At 35.4% G+C, this 16,074-nt stretch overlaps 1 protein-coding gene across 1 annotated transcript; it reads right to left on the bottom strand.

Moving 5' to 3' along the window:
- Positions 1-3,417: 3,417 nt before the first annotated feature.
- LOC149805962 (uncharacterized) lies at positions 3,418-13,371 on the bottom strand. Its single transcript, XM_089950754.1, has 4 exons — positions 12,886-13,371; positions 8,873-8,958; positions 7,121-7,215; positions 3,418-3,753 (listed from the first exon to the last, which is right to left on the bottom strand). Exons 1-4 carry the CDS (start codon positions 13,221-13,223, stop codon positions 3,721-3,723), a joined length of 552 nt encoding a protein of 183 aa, XP_089806880.1. The 5' UTR covers positions 13,224-13,371; the 3' UTR covers positions 3,418-3,720.
- Between the last annotated feature and the right edge of the window lie 2,703 nt (positions 13,372-16,074).

The raw sequence follows: 16,074 nt of genomic DNA, 5'->3' as shown, positions 1-16,074 counted from the left end.
GAAGAATTCAGTAGCTACCCATTAGTTGGGCTAAATTACATGAAGAGGCGATTTCGAGGAATAATGAGTAGTAAAATCCGAAACGTGCGGTATATCGTGAAATATAATCACAATAGAAGGTGTATATATGAAAAGAACTGAGCAATCCGATTCATTCCGATTTTGGAGTCTCCTCATTTCTTGTATTTATGTTGCTGATAAAATTAGCGATTATGGCTATATCATAGGTCACCAGAACATGATCCTAATCGGTCGCTGTCTGATCTTTACGTAGGACACCGGAGATCTGAGGGCCTGATTTTACTCAGACTGTATTGCAACCAAGACCGCGGAAACTGTGGAATAAGCAAAGAAAGTCATAGAAACAACTGCTGAGATGATGAGAACACAACAACGACCTGGTCCGAAAAAATTCTAAAATTGTTGGAAGACTTGCAACAGGACAGGCACTTGCAAACCTTCCAAAACAAAAGCCACCTGAGTACCTACCTAAGCTGGAAATAACAATTTCATGAAAAGGCATTTGGGTGGGGGTATTACATAATTTCTTAGTCGCCACACTGAGTTGAACGTTAACCCCTTCTCGAAACGTATTGGTCTTTTTTGAAGGTGCATGACATTCTCCGAACACTAAGTTGACAATGTGGTACATTCGAAAGTACATGACTTTCTCCAAACACTAAGTTGACAATGTGGTACATTCGAAAGTACATGACTTTCTCCAAACACTAAGTTGACAATGTGGTACATTCGAAAGTACATGACTTTCTCCAAACACTAAGTTGACAATGTGGTACATTCGAAAGTACACGACTTTCTCCGAACACTAAGTTGACAATGTGGTACATTCGAAAGTACATGACTTTCTCCAAACACTAAGCTGACACAATGGTATACAAGGACAAAAACGATATTTAAAGTTAATCATTACCTTGCTAGCAAATCTTATTATAACTTTAAATACAAGGATGTTTTTAACGTCAAGACCCTCGATAGATAGATAGCTAGATAGATAGATAGATAGATAGATAGATAGATAGATAGATAGATAGATAGATAGATGGATGGATGGATGGATGGATGGATGGATGGATTGATAGACGGACGGACGGACGGACGGATAGATAGATGGATTGATAGACGGACGGACGGACGGACGGACGGATAGATAGATAGATAGATAGATAGATAGATAGATAGATAGACATTACAGTTTCAAAAACTAACTTAGTTGCCCATTAACGTTATTAAAAGATTATTTCCTCAGAAAATGCAGGTCAGCTTATATTTCACTGGCCACCTATATTATACAAACGTGGGATATTATTATAGTCATAAAAACGCATTTGTTACGTATGCATACCATAAAAATGTTTAATTAGACTTAAAAATCCTCTTTTTTAAATAAAATAAAAAATAGTCGACAATCTCCGTAAACAATCAGTAGTTTCCGCGTGCCAAAAACGGATATGACGTACATCTATCCCTTATATTCAACCCAGCCGACCCTGTTTACCAGAAAAAAAAAAGTGGATTGAAGCTGTGGGATCGAATAGGGTGAGGGATAGGAAAGTCCTACATCCTCCTAAATCCCGTAGAAAGCTCTATGGTGCAGATGAGAAGAGGGATAGAAAGAGCGTTAAGTAAAATATATCAAATAAAGGATCACAGTACAGTAATGTTACTACAGATGTAAAATATTAATGTTTAAGAGAATCATAATAAGTTTTGAGCGTGCAAGAGTGTAGACTTTGATCAATCTCTCTCTCTCTCTCTCTCTCTCTCTCTCTCTCTCTCTCTCTCTCTCTATATATATATATATATATATATATATATATATATATATATATATATATATATATATATATATATATATATATATATCTGGACACAATAAAATAAGTTTTTTTCCTGTCCCAGAAGTTTTGGTGAAACTTTTATTTCCTCAAGGTATGTGTCCCAATACTTAAGAAACGAAGAAATGTTGTGTTGAATTTGTGCCCCTCCCCTCCCCCGACTGCACGGTACAATAAAATAGATAAAAGAAACACTTATTTGAAAATAAAAACAAAGAAACTCACCTTGCATTGTTATCATTTATTCCTTCTTTTTTCATCATGCGAAATTTATTAAAGAAAAAAAAATATATCCACGAACGCATATGTAGCATACTGTAGTGTGTATCGCCTACGTCAGATAACAAAATCACAAATGAGACGGGAATATCACCCGATTGCTTGAATGCACCTGCCACTCACGCATGATACATTATATAGTGAAAAATGACCAAGATTGTATTGTATCAAGTTTAACTATACGACAGTATCTCGCAAATAAAAATCATTTATTTGAGAAAGAAAGAAAAAAAAAACATTCATTGTGAGTGCAAATTATAATCTTTTCGCTAGCATGGGTTACAAAGGTATCATTCAAGCAAGCTTTTGCTGTGTGCAATATTTACGCTATGTATATCAATGACCGTTTGTTTCAATTATGATTACATATGGCAAACAAAAAGAAGCCCGGGTGATGAATAAAAATAACTGGCATACAAAGGTTATTTTATTATCAAGCAAAGCAACCCCGGAAACTGTCTTTGGATTCTTTTAAGTGTGCCGATTTTTTTTATGAAGTCGGCCGACATAAGGATGTCAACTTTGGTTCCTTTTGGATTCTTTTAAGTGTGCTAGTTTCTTTTTTTTTTACAAAGTCGGCCGACATAGGGAAGCCAGCATTGATTCCTTGTTACGTGTATTGACGGGAGTTTTGAAAATAAATTGAAAAAGTGGAACAGTTTTGAAAGCGACACAATCTAGTGCGTCGTGCACGGATATCGATATAAGGCTGACCAGTAAATTGGTTTTCAATAGTTTCATCTAAATATCCCCTATCCATAGTTTGTAGTTTTATTTTTCGACAACATGAAACATGTATTTCGTCTTGTGGGGCTAAATGTACGTCATTTCCTGTTGGCGTCCTCTGTAGATGGGAGACCGTAGCTAAGGGGAAGTAACAGTGATATATACATGTACTTCCATTTCGAGTAATTAAATTATTATTTCTTGTTTACACTTTATATTTTTTTTTAAATTATTTTTGTGCGAGTTTAACTACTTTTAATCATGTAATGCAAATCTGATGTAAAAAGAAAAATGTTATAGTATGGCCGGTGGCGTTTAATGTTGACACGAAAGCGAAATGCGACAATATCAAGGTACACGAGAAGATGCAGTGTAATAATTAAAAGTTAACAATGAAAGGAACGTAAACTGTGAAACGGAAACTTTGTTAAGTAGTTTCATCACTATTGTTCTACAAAATTAATGGGGGCTGAGTGGAAGGTGACCAGAAGCAACGTGAGGTTTATATGAGAGAAATAGTAGTAATTAAATGATACAACGAAAATTAAGCTCACACTATTGTTACACCTAACGATTTATTTGGAAGGCAATGAATGGAGACATAAGTATAAAAGGCCAACTGTAGTCGTCAGTTGTTTTTAACTCTGCCGGATTTATCAGATCATCAAAGGGAAGTTCATTCGTTTGTCACGCTCGACCATTGTTATCATCGATTTTCAAAGGAATTTGGAAACATGTTATCACTCTTCAATTAACCCAAACAACTTTCATCAATCACTAATAGTTTCTTCTGTACTCAAGACAAATATTAATTGATGGGCTGTCCTTAAAGGGTCCTTGGTGCAAACACACTGATTCTTTAGCAGCGGTTTGTGGTACACACAGCCTGCATCTAGCGAAAATAAAAGTAAATCAATCATTATACCATTTATGTTCGAATGAGATGTTCTTTGTAGATTTTAGTTTATTTTGGTATTTTTAGTTTTCTTTCGTAATTTGTTAAATAAAAGAACACGGTATTTAAAACACATAAATTAAAACCGTATAACAATTATACCGGTATACAGCAGTGAAATCAGTTATATTTCTTGACATAAAGAATAATTGTATTGAAGGACAGACATATTATTTCCATAATATAAAAGAAGCTTTGTACACAATTATTTTACCTATGTGTACGTATTAGGCTTAATTGTAGCAAAGAATCTTTTATAATTGAACGAATTTACGTGATTGTATTAACATTCCATTATACTTTTTTAATATGTGTTTAACAAAGAAAATCTTTCATAAATCATAAATTGATAAAGTTATAAAATTCATGTCAAATAATGCTATTCAAAAATAGATTATTCATGCTTGCAAAGCTTGTCCTGAGATTTTGTTTTACATTTATTATCTTTCTACTTGAACACAATCACACACACACGCACTCACACACACGTGTGTGTGTGTCTGTCTGTGTGTGCGAACCGCCTCGTAGAGGACTGCTAACAATCTTTTCTTCTCAGATTTTGATTATGAGCTATTATTTGTGTATCATTTTTCTTGCTTTTCTTGAATCCGACCTACCGATATACGTCTATTCGCCGATTTAGATTGTAATTTTAAGTATAATCCGTATTATCCGTATTGGGCTTTTACCTTCGCTAGTAATGTATGATATAACAAACAGTGTATGCCTCAGTTTGATGTCAAACACATACATGTAGATTAAGGTCGTTCCTCTTTGTTTGACATCATAAGTAGAACGAACTGTGTAGACACAGATGTGACTGTGAATTATGTAAGCCAGATGCTAGTGAGCTTTGTTTCTGAATGGGCTAATGTTACACACGAACCTACGGTAACACTGGTCAACAGTGAAATCATTACTGACTTGAAAAGGCCCTAATCTGTAGTATTTTGCTGTGCCGAACACGAATATAACCGTGAAAAATTTGTATTGGCTCTCGTTTTGAAGATATTCATATACCTCATTTTCTATGTTTCACTGTGTAAATTTCTCCAGTAGGACTGCAGCAACATCCGGAATAATGATGTAACATTGCATAATACCATCATGCTCACATCATCCACAGTTGATTGCATCATTTTCTGATGCAATGCAATACTAATGCCATGCGGCTGCTGAAGTAAGTTGACGTCAGCAGTGTACTATACATGTGTAGGCCTATTATACTAATGCCAGGCGGCTGCTGAAGCTGACGTAAGCAGTGTACTATATAAAGCCCAATCAGATAGGTTCAGCATTTAAAATATTTTAGACGTTGTGCGAGACAGTTCAAGCTAATGTTACATAAAACTTATTATTTTATCCATTTACGTACAATAAAGAACAGTAATGCCTCGAAAGTGTGTTAATACCGCGGACAATTTTTGCTATATTTGTGGGGAAGTGACATTTGCCAACCAGAAGAAAAGTATCAATTCTCAAGTGAAGAAGGCATATCATCTTTACTTCGGATGCAAGGTTGGTGACCAAGACAAGCCTTGGGCTCCGCATATATGCTGTGCTACATGTACAACACAGCTTTCACAGTGGTTGAATTGCAAAAGGTCATCAATGCCGTTTGCAGTCCCAATGGTGTGGAGAGAGCCAAGCAACCACCTAAATGACTGTTACTTCTGCTTGGTTCCTCCTCTTTCCGGCGGAATAACGAAGCGAAAGAAGTCGAGAATAGTCTACCCAAACATTCCGTCTGCATTGAGACCAGTTCCACATGGTGAGGGACTTCCTATTCCAGAACCTCCAGCAGAATATTCTCTTGATTCATCTGACGAAGACAAAGGTGAGTCGACCTGTTCTTCTCCTGGTCCATCAGCATGCAGTGATCCAGATTTTCACTGTGGTGCATCATCAATCCCACACAGAATAACACAGGAAGAACTAAATGACCTGATTCGTGATTTGGACTTATCAAAGAACAAGGCAGAATTGCTAGGATCAAGACTCCAACAATGGAATCTTCTAGAAGAAGATGTCACAATTACTGCATATCGAAAGCGCCACCAGCAATTGGAGCCTTTCTTCAGAAAGGAAAGTAATCTGATATTCTGTTCCGATATTGAGGGCCTCATGAATGCTTTAAAAATCACTCATGACCCACAAGAATGGAGACTATTTGTGGACTCTTCGAAACTGAGTCTCAAGGCTGTGCTTTTGCACAATGGAAACATTCTTCCATCTATTCCAGTAGCGTATGCTGTCCACATGAAAGAGACATACGATAACTTAAGGCAGCTACTGAATTCCATTGAGTATAACAAGTACAGCTGGCACCTCTGTGGTGATTTGAAGGTAGTTGCCCTTTTAATGGGACTGCAGCAAGGATATACAAAATACATGTGTTTCTTATGCGAGTGGGATAGCCGAGCAAGGGAAATGCACTACATGAGGAAGGAATGGACTCACAGGCAGAATGTAGCCATTGGAGAGAAGAATATCCAACACCCAGCTCTGGTTGAGGCTCAGAAAATCTTGCTACCACCCCTTCACATCAAACTAGGTTTGATGAAGAACTTCGTGAAAGCCATTGACCGGACTTTGCCAGCATTCCGATACCTGCATGAAAAATTCCCTCGACTCAGCGAAGCAAAGATTAAAGAGGGAGTTTTTGTGGGTCCTCAGATTCGAGAGCTTTTCAAAGATGACCGGTTCAACAACTTGCTGGAAGGTGACGCGAAACAAGCATGGAATGCTTTTCGCCTAGTTTCCACAAACTTCCTCGGAAATGTTAGGGCAGAAAACTATAAGGAACTAGTAGAAGACATGTTGATGAAGTATAAGAAACTTGGCTGCAATATGTCTCTAAAGATTCACTTCCTTCATTCCCATTTGGATTTCTTTCCTAGCAACTGTGGTATTGTTAGTGATGAACACGGCGAACGTTTTCATCAAGATATCGCAACAATGGAACAAAGATACCAGGGAAAATGGTCCACTACAATGCTGGCTGACTACTGCTGGACACTCCTCAGAGATGCTCCCGAACAGCTGTACAAGAGACAGGCGAAGAAATCTAAGATGTAGTCAATGACTTGATTTTTTATAGGTAGGCTATTACAGTTGACCTTTTACTATTGGAATGCATTTCGTTATGTAAACATTAATTTCTTGCAGATTACAAAAAAACTAGAGCCAATTTTGCAATTTGACTGTCATATTCGTGTTCAGCACATAGAAATTGATAAGAATTGACTAATTTTATTTCAGTAACATGACTTTTGTAAAAATTTGTTGTCCAGTGTAATCTTACCTGTCCGTTTGAAATTTCGCAGGTACAGATGTTGTTGCATGCATCCACTGTGCGTGTTTCTGTGATCGGTATAAATTTCTGGTCAACACGGCAACCTTTTAAAGAATACAAATTCATTTGATTGGAATTGAAACCTTATTCAAAATAAGAAAATTTCACACCCGCGAGCCTATTCAAACACAAGGATATTCTTAATACACATAATTTATTTATAACATGACATCAGACAAAACATTTAATTCCCATTTCTCATTTTTTATTGAACACTGAATACTTTTGTCCAATGAGAAGTAATAAGTGAATAATTCCTATCTGTTCAATTACTATGCATAAATACCAAATGTATACGATAGTAATAATAATAATAATAATAATAGATGATAAGTGTTTCCTTCACTTTCACAAAGCTTTACAATTTGTTTATTAGAAGAAGTTTATGCAATGATGCTCCCACTCAGGTTCGTAGGAACGAAGGTAGGTAGGTAGATAAAGATAAGGTTGATAAGTGTCTGTGTATTTCACATATCTGAGTGTCATAAAACTGAGTACAACAATGTCTTTGTATTGTAAATGAATGAAAATGTAGATGGGTTTTGTTCCCGCCCGTGAGTGTATAGTTTCATCGTTGGCGACATCAAAATACTGATTTACCCTCATTGCTACAGGCATAATGCGTCAGCAATTGGGAACCCCGTTTTACCTCGAGTCCTTTGGCCTTGGATGTAACCACAGTTATAATACTTGTAGTCCTGATTGTCTCTGTATCGTCTCAATACAGATGGGTCTGGACCTGGTCTGGAAGCTATCCACATTACGCAATCAATTTTCTGTTGTTGGGTATTAGTGTGTGAAATGAAAACTATTCTTTCTTGATATCAGTTATATGTGATCAAATTGTTTAATAAATTGAATGTTTCTGGCATTATACAAAATTTTCAAAGGCAATTGTTTTTATCGGTAAAAAGGAGAAAACTAATGATACCCCTCCACTTCCAATAAACACTCATGCTACATGTCTGCGGCATGATGCCCCAGTGCTAGACATCACTATCAACTGCCACACTGCAGACTTCGTAGCGATATGACTGAAAAATTGTTTAAGCTACGTTAAAAATCCAAATCACATCACATCACATCCAATAAACACAAGGTATATCACTCTCGCGGTTCGAAATCTGACCCCTCGAGACTCAGAGCTAATTTTCCTTTTGTCGTATCCTTAATGTTCTTTGAAAGGAAACTTTTACTCGAAATCTCCGTTGTTTGTTTCTTGTCTTGTCTGCTTGAACAGTGTGTGTGTGTGTGTGTGTGTGCTTTAGGTGTTTAGCTGCTGTGAAGTTCAAATTGACTCGGAGTTTTGCAGTTGATTTATTGTGAATAATATGACTGTGTTGTGTATACTTTGGATTCATGATATAATTTGTCAGTGTAAGCAAGAAATATAAATGCACACCGCTTAACTTTCACTTTACGTCAAATAAACAAAAAATAATTAATTGTCGAACCTTTTTTTTTTTTAATTTATTAGAAATCTTCTGGAAAAGCAACTAGTATCAGCTACCATCAATCAAATAGTGACCGAAGCTAATATATAACTGATTAACATATTGTTGTGTTGTTGTTTATTTAAAGAGATAGAGAAAATAATAAACTAGGGTGTTTTCTTAAATTTTCTTTGGAAAATTATGAGCAGTGATTCTTGCATTTTCAATTAACTCAGCAAAGGTAGTATGTGAAATATATAGTGTATACCAGGTCGACATGTGCAAGGTGCTCCACTGATCCAGAACGGGCACGGCGATCCAAACAATGTGCAGTGTGTACCCTGGGGGCATCCGCTGGAGGGAAAAAAATTACACATGCACAAATGACATGTTAAGAAAAACGATATGTTGTTGAACCCAAAATGCCAATTATAAATATAGCCGATCATTCTCCTAATACAGATTTGAAAAAGTCATGATGTTGACGTTAAGGATAACATATAAATAACGTATCGACGGATGTTATTCAAACAATAAAACGTAGTAACACTCATGGTTCAGTGACCAATAATACCACTGGCAAAAGATTGAGTCATCACACGATTTATTGGATTAATGGCCGCTTGTAGGACATTCACGCATAATACGTGTCATCTTATCAACTGTCACTTATGTACAAATTCCATGTGTCATAATTTAAACATTGTTTTTAAGTTTTCATGAAAAGTTCATTATTCATTAAAACAATATATATCTAATTCACTTTGGGTAAATGTCAACATAAAATCCTCCGATTTTATATGGCGGTATATGCTAATAAGTAGGCGTGTTGTCTAGCGAAAGGTCATTTAAAACCTGCGCACGCTGTCGAGTTACCACGCAGTTGACCAATCAGCGTGAGGCACGCTACCAACCAGGCGTACATCATCATTGCAAAACAGAACAAGATTACTCCAACTCTTTGTGCGAGCTAGTGCAAGGAACATTGTTTTAGAATTATGATAGGACAACGCCAGTAAAACGGCTTAATATTTTGTATTGTCTTAGCAACTTGACAATTTGCATACACTTCATGTTCTATTTTAAGTGCGGATTTATTTCATAAATGCCGTTTTTTGATGACGTTACATGTATATGGGGAGCCAAGGGTTTATCATTTATTTTTAAAAAATTTAAAACACAGATTTTTGCTCCATATTTTTTTTTAATTATGTCTGATTCAAACCTTTATAATTTGATTTCAAATATATTTTGAGGTACAATGACACTCAAAACATTTATTTCACGCATTTAATTATTTTTAGTAATGAAAATCATGTTGCCATGATTTGATTTTATTGACCTGTAACGTAACCTACTTATAGTTACCCACCCACCCACCCCGACCAAAAAATTATAAATTAGAGAATATATATTGAGAAGCTAGTTAGGATGTCTGTTTAAATGAAGTATTATTTATTGCATCTTAAAATCAGGGGCGTCATTTCAACTTTTTTTCGGGGGGAGGGGCAAAACTTGATTTGGGGGGACACAACTTGCTTCAGAGAGAGGCAAAGCTTGAAGGGCTTGTTAAGTTTCGTATATAGGCTACAGCAATTCTACAGCACATGCAAATTCGGGGGGGGGGGGGGCATATGCCGCACTGCCCCATGACGTCCCTGCTTAAACTCTCGGGATATTGGCATATTTTAAGTCAAATTCACCGCAGCAGAGACTATGACATTAGTATGTGCTTCAATTGAAGCAATACAAAAATACTGAATATTGATTGATTAGTTGTATGTTTCATTTCGATTTTGCTCGAAATTCTTATTTTAGAGAGATACAACACTGCACTTTTGGTCGTTCCAATCTGTAATTGCTTATGGTGTTATCGACAAGCTTTTTCTTTTCTCCCATGAATTAACATTAGAGCGACTTAACAACTGGGCCCGCCTCAGGACGATTGGACCATTTACCGCGCTCACAGGGACAATGGAAGAAAATTTAAAGTTCATTATCATATAAAACTTGTTTAGAAGTTCATTTCCAAATGCCCTGCTCACAAGAGGCCCCGCGCGTAAATCCATGGGTCGCCTGAAATGATCCAAATCGGGCCCCGCGTTTGCTAAGGCTGGTCCTGGTTAACAACACCCAAACAATATACACGTTTGACGGATGTTGAAATCTGAAAATGTAAACTTGAATTTTTAAGCTTCATTTACTTATCAAAAATAAAATGAGAACTTTGCATACAGTGTTATGAAAATAAACGGAAAGCCGACCAGTTTCACAAAAAGAGTCGTAGTTTTCAATTTTGTTCTTCCCATGATTGTCCACCTTATTTACGGGGCTTTAACAAATAAGAAAATAAAATGGACTTCCATTGAAACCATAAATATGGGCCATACATCCGAGTCCGTTCACATTTATTCTCAAGTTCCTGTTTTGCATAATAATACACCATTGTAGTTAAAGCAAAAAAAAAGTGAGAAAGCTTGCCGGTAGCTTCTCGTGGTTCGGTGTTCTTTCCGGGGTTTTCCCGGGTTCTTCCTCCACCATCAATACTGGCCGCCATGTATAGCCTATCTTGTGCTGAACAATGGCGTTAAACCCTATAACAACAACAACAACAAAAAACTAAAGTAGAAAAAATACAACAAAAATAAATAAATAAATAAATAAATAAATAAATAAAACATGATTGCATGTAGTGCATAATCTTTCAAAAAGTAAACTTGTAAAACAATGTAAATGAGAAAATGCGCGGTTCATTTGAACATAAGAACATAATTTCTTTGCAGGTGCCAAGCGTCAAAATCCAGCCAAGTGAGATCTCCGTTACCATATAAAGAAACAACTTTCTAACGTTACTGTACAATAATGGCAAAGATTTTCTATCCTATGATGGGGAAAAACTTGAAATTTTAAAAAATCCCACTCAAGGAAAATTCAATACCTTTGGGGTTTTGTCTGATTTTGCTCTTTACATGTGCATTCTTGTTTCAGAATAATATATCTTTCCATCGTGTTTCTGTCGTTTAGAATATACGATTACCAAAAGAAATGTTAATTTAAGACAGGCAATGAACGCTTTCCATGACATCTTACATTGCCTGGTACGTACACCCTTGTCGAACATTTTCCCCTTTACACTCTCTAGTGTTGACGTATTGTCTTCACTGACAAATTTACATAAAAGTTAAGTAGATATTTAAGAAGTGAAAGAGATAGTATTTCGTAAAGTATTTATCACGTACATACCGAATTGGAAAATATTATGCTTCTAAGAGCGGGATCACGGGTTCAGCTTTACGCTGGGACTACTTCCCCTTAGTCGTGTCATAAAGTTGCTAGACAGTTTATTACAAAAAGTATGTAATACACAAAAGAACGTTCGTAATTCTATCACGTGACCAAACTATATTTGCTGAATGTCCCTGTTCTCTAGTGATTACAGTTTTCTTAACCGTAAACTTTCTCGAATTGTTAATGCAGGCATAATATTTTAGTGGAACGACTCGGGTGAATCTTGTCAGATATGGAGATTGAATTAAAGGGAAATATTTCTTTCCATAGACCAGAAATAAGCAAGCATAAATAAATATATGTAAATTTTAAAAGTTTAATTGCTGTATGACTGACAGTAAGTACCACACATTATCAAATGACCTGATTTAATTTTTGAAATTATATTTGTGGTGGAAATTACGTTGCCCCATTTTTTAACCAAGCAAATGTGGCATACTTAAATTTTCCAAGGTTTAATATCTGCATTGTATAGTGTTAGAAGTCAAAACAAATGAGCTAACAACATGGATTAATGTTGTATTTAATAATGATTTTTTTATGGAATAACTCAGAACCAAATGAAATATATTCACAAAGAAATCAGACCAGATTAATTAGTAAATTAACAAACGGGTTGTACCCTATGATAACTATTACACTCTAACACTAAATATCATTTACCTAATTAGAACGGTTAGAAAAATCCACGTAAAAACTTTTCTTGACAGTTATTTTTATCAAGCAAGTGAGGGTGAAAAAAAATTAAATATTAGTGAATTAATAATTTATTTTATACGTTAGAAATAAATGTTGAAATGCATGTATACAAAATATAAATTTTCTAAAGAAAGCGCTCAAATTGGCAAAGATAAGTTGTCTAAAATATTTATATTTTCAAAGTTAACGGACCTGATCATATTTTCCCTTCAATGATCACTGGCGTTTAAAAAGCAGTTTTGAATCAGTTGAATTTTAGTAGTTATTTAAAGAAACATAAATGTGAATACTTACGTTTCTCGACATGTGGAAACCCAAGGTGGAAGTCTTATCGGAAATACCCATTCAGTGGAACCCGAGGCCCAGGGATTAGGCGTTGCAGTTTCAGGCCTAATGTTCGATTGTAACTCAACGTTTGCCAGATTTGACCCGGTATTGCTTCCAAACGACCCCATGGAATTTTGTCCCCAATTATTTTGCGATGAGCCCGAGCCGCTGTCCCATGAAGACACATCTGCAAAGGTATTGGCTGCATTAGAGGACGTTCCGGTGCCGGAGAATGGAGATTGACAACAGGCTTCGAAAACTGCTATAAGTAATATTGTAAACAACACGAAGATGCTGGATGGCATTTTAAAAGTCCGATTCAGTTAGAATATATGTCTAAGAAGTACTTTTTTTCTAGAACGACAGTAATATAAACTCCGTTGTAGATATGTCGATTCCCAAAGAGTGTTGGTATATAATACGTATACAAACGCCTTGATTACCTTCAAAGTATGCTCGTAGAGCCAAGCTAATTTCTTGTTTTTATACCTATTTGATATAAATACTAAAACATTAAATTCATCAACGACATTAGTGATTGATTTGTGTTTTTCACCACAACAGTCGTTCTAGAGAGTTCCATACTGGTTCGGCTTCGCAACTATCAAATCAGGCCGAGTTATCGAGACATCAATCTATCAGTGTCCGAGGTTGTCTTCGTTTTTGCATGGGGGTGGTAATAACTTGGTCACATAAATGGACCTAACATTGAAGGGCACGGTGCAATGTGAGGTTATCCGTGATGTCCACTGTTATTGATAATGGTCACTCCGTCCGAATTCATGTCATCGGAGCACGTTCAATTGACGTCATCAGTTATTTGTTTGTTTCTTCTGCAAATGCAATCTTAGATAAACATCGAACATACAAAAATAAAAGCTTATAGATGTTGAAGTGTAATATTCTGAAATCTTCCATTTAAGTCACGAATAAAGATTATACTTTATGCTCATAAAAAAGTGTAATTATGATGGGCAAATAAGTGAAAGAAAAATAATTAATTTGTGCATGCAAAATTGTAAGGTCAGTCGTTTCCACTTGAAAACCAGTGCACAATTGTGAATGGATGCTAAGTGAGAAATAATAACATTCTCTCTTGAAAATCCATGAATGCTGTTCAGAAAAGTGACATCAGATATATCGGTGTAAAATGATAATAATAATAATAATAATAATAATAATAATAAAATCATCATCATCATCGACATCATCATCATCTAACGACGATAGCACATTTGGACATGAAAGACCCATCTGCTATGTGGTCCTTACTTTTTGTAACAGGTTTATGTTATAGAAAAACTTTTAAAAAGTAATTTGCACATACTCAGGTATGTTTGCGCACGCGCTCACACAGATTTAATTTAGGGAATTAATATATGTAACTAAAGTGGTTAATAGAGACATATATGAGCAAACATTCTATACACAGGTATATTGTTTCTGGACACAATGATACAATTCTCTATTTGGCGGCTTTAACGTATCATTCCAGCTTGTCAAGAAAGAATTTCTTACATGAGATTTTAAAAAATAGCAAGGGAATTTGAATCACGTGTCCTCCTGGGTAAGGAATTCTAGAAGGTAGATACTGATACAAGGCTCATTGACCACGGAATCTAGAGTTCGTTCTTAGATTTTGATTGGAAATTACGGTCAGTATTTGATGAGTTTAATTAAGTTAGAGATATAGTATAGAGAAATATCGTTTAAAGACTTATAGGTCGTGAATCCTTTAAAATACGGAATACTGGTGGTTTTTTTTTTTTTTGGTTTTTTTTTTTTTTAGGTTGCCTTTGTAGGCGTGGAAACAAAAGACTCAAGGGAGTCGTAACAGGAAGTTTCTGAATTATTCGGGCAGCCATTTTCTGTAGTTTGTCAGTTCTGGACAGATTATAGGTTTATGAATTATTATTTTGTCGACCATTGCACACATGTGATTGATATGTGTATTCCAGCTGAGATATTGATCAGTGTAGATACCAAGATTATTTAAATATTATTTCTAACACTAGACACGTCTAAGCTATGTTGAGTTAGAAGCATATCCATGATGGGAGACATGATTGTTATTATGGAGGAGTAGGCAATTGTTGAGATGTCCAAAAAGATGCTTGCTGACATGTTTTTGAATCATTCTGACAACGAGATATTTCCCGTTGTGCTGAAAATATCGTACTAGTATTGAAATTTAAAAATATTATGCCTGACAATATTCAAATTCCTAAAACCAGTTACATCACAAAATGTTATTGTTGTTGTTGTTGTTGTTACTATTATTATTATTATTAGTAGTAGTAGTATTATCATTATTATTGTTGTTGTTGTATTGCAGTATAAACCTATAAGAATCAACATATTAATGTGCATTTATTATTTGCAAAATATCATGCGCTAGGGAGAAAATATATGCAGGCTCGACCTCATTCCTGATCCGGATTCTGTGTCAATTTGAATAAACGAACAAATGAATAAATAAATTGGAAGATAAAATGGTGCAAGTACTGTAGAACCAATCCAAGAATTTACCTTTTTGTAACATTCACACGTCGTGAATAATTGTTTTTATTAGGAACAACCTTTTACTACCATATTACTATAGAAATATATATTCAGGCAAAAATAAATAATACATTCATCTTCCAAAATAATAAATATATTTGTGATTTCCTATTTTAAGCTAAAAAATCGTTCTTTCTATGGACCGACATGATAGTGGTGTGGGATGTAAGTACTACAGACACGTTTACTCTATACATGTTTGGATTAAAAAAATTTCTAGCATTGTTATAAATCAAAATTTTACAATTTCTAGCAAAATAGTTTTAACAAATATATATATATATATATATATATATATATATATATATATATATATATATATATATATATATATATATATATATATATATATATATATATATATATATATATATATTGATGTCCAGTACTGGGACATGATGCCGCAGACATGTATCATCATATCCCACCCAATCACATGATCTGGACACCAGGCCGACCAGTCCTAACACTAATCTCTTGATGCTGAGCGCCTAGCGAGGCAGCTTTTCGTATCATTTATATTAATCTTTGGTAAGACTCAGATAGGGTTCGAACCCACGACCTCCCGCATCCGAGACGGACGCTAACCACTAG

This window comes from Sinohyriopsis cumingii, chromosome 2 (assembly GCF_028554795.1).
Source record: "Sinohyriopsis cumingii isolate HCF-2022 chromosome 2, ASM2855479v2, whole genome shotgun sequence".
In the NCBI taxonomy this organism is placed as follows: Eukaryota; Metazoa; Mollusca; class Bivalvia; order Unionida; family Unionidae; genus Sinohyriopsis; species Sinohyriopsis cumingii.
Note: the sequence above shows the minus strand (reverse complement) of the source record. Positions and strands in the feature narration are given on the sequence as shown.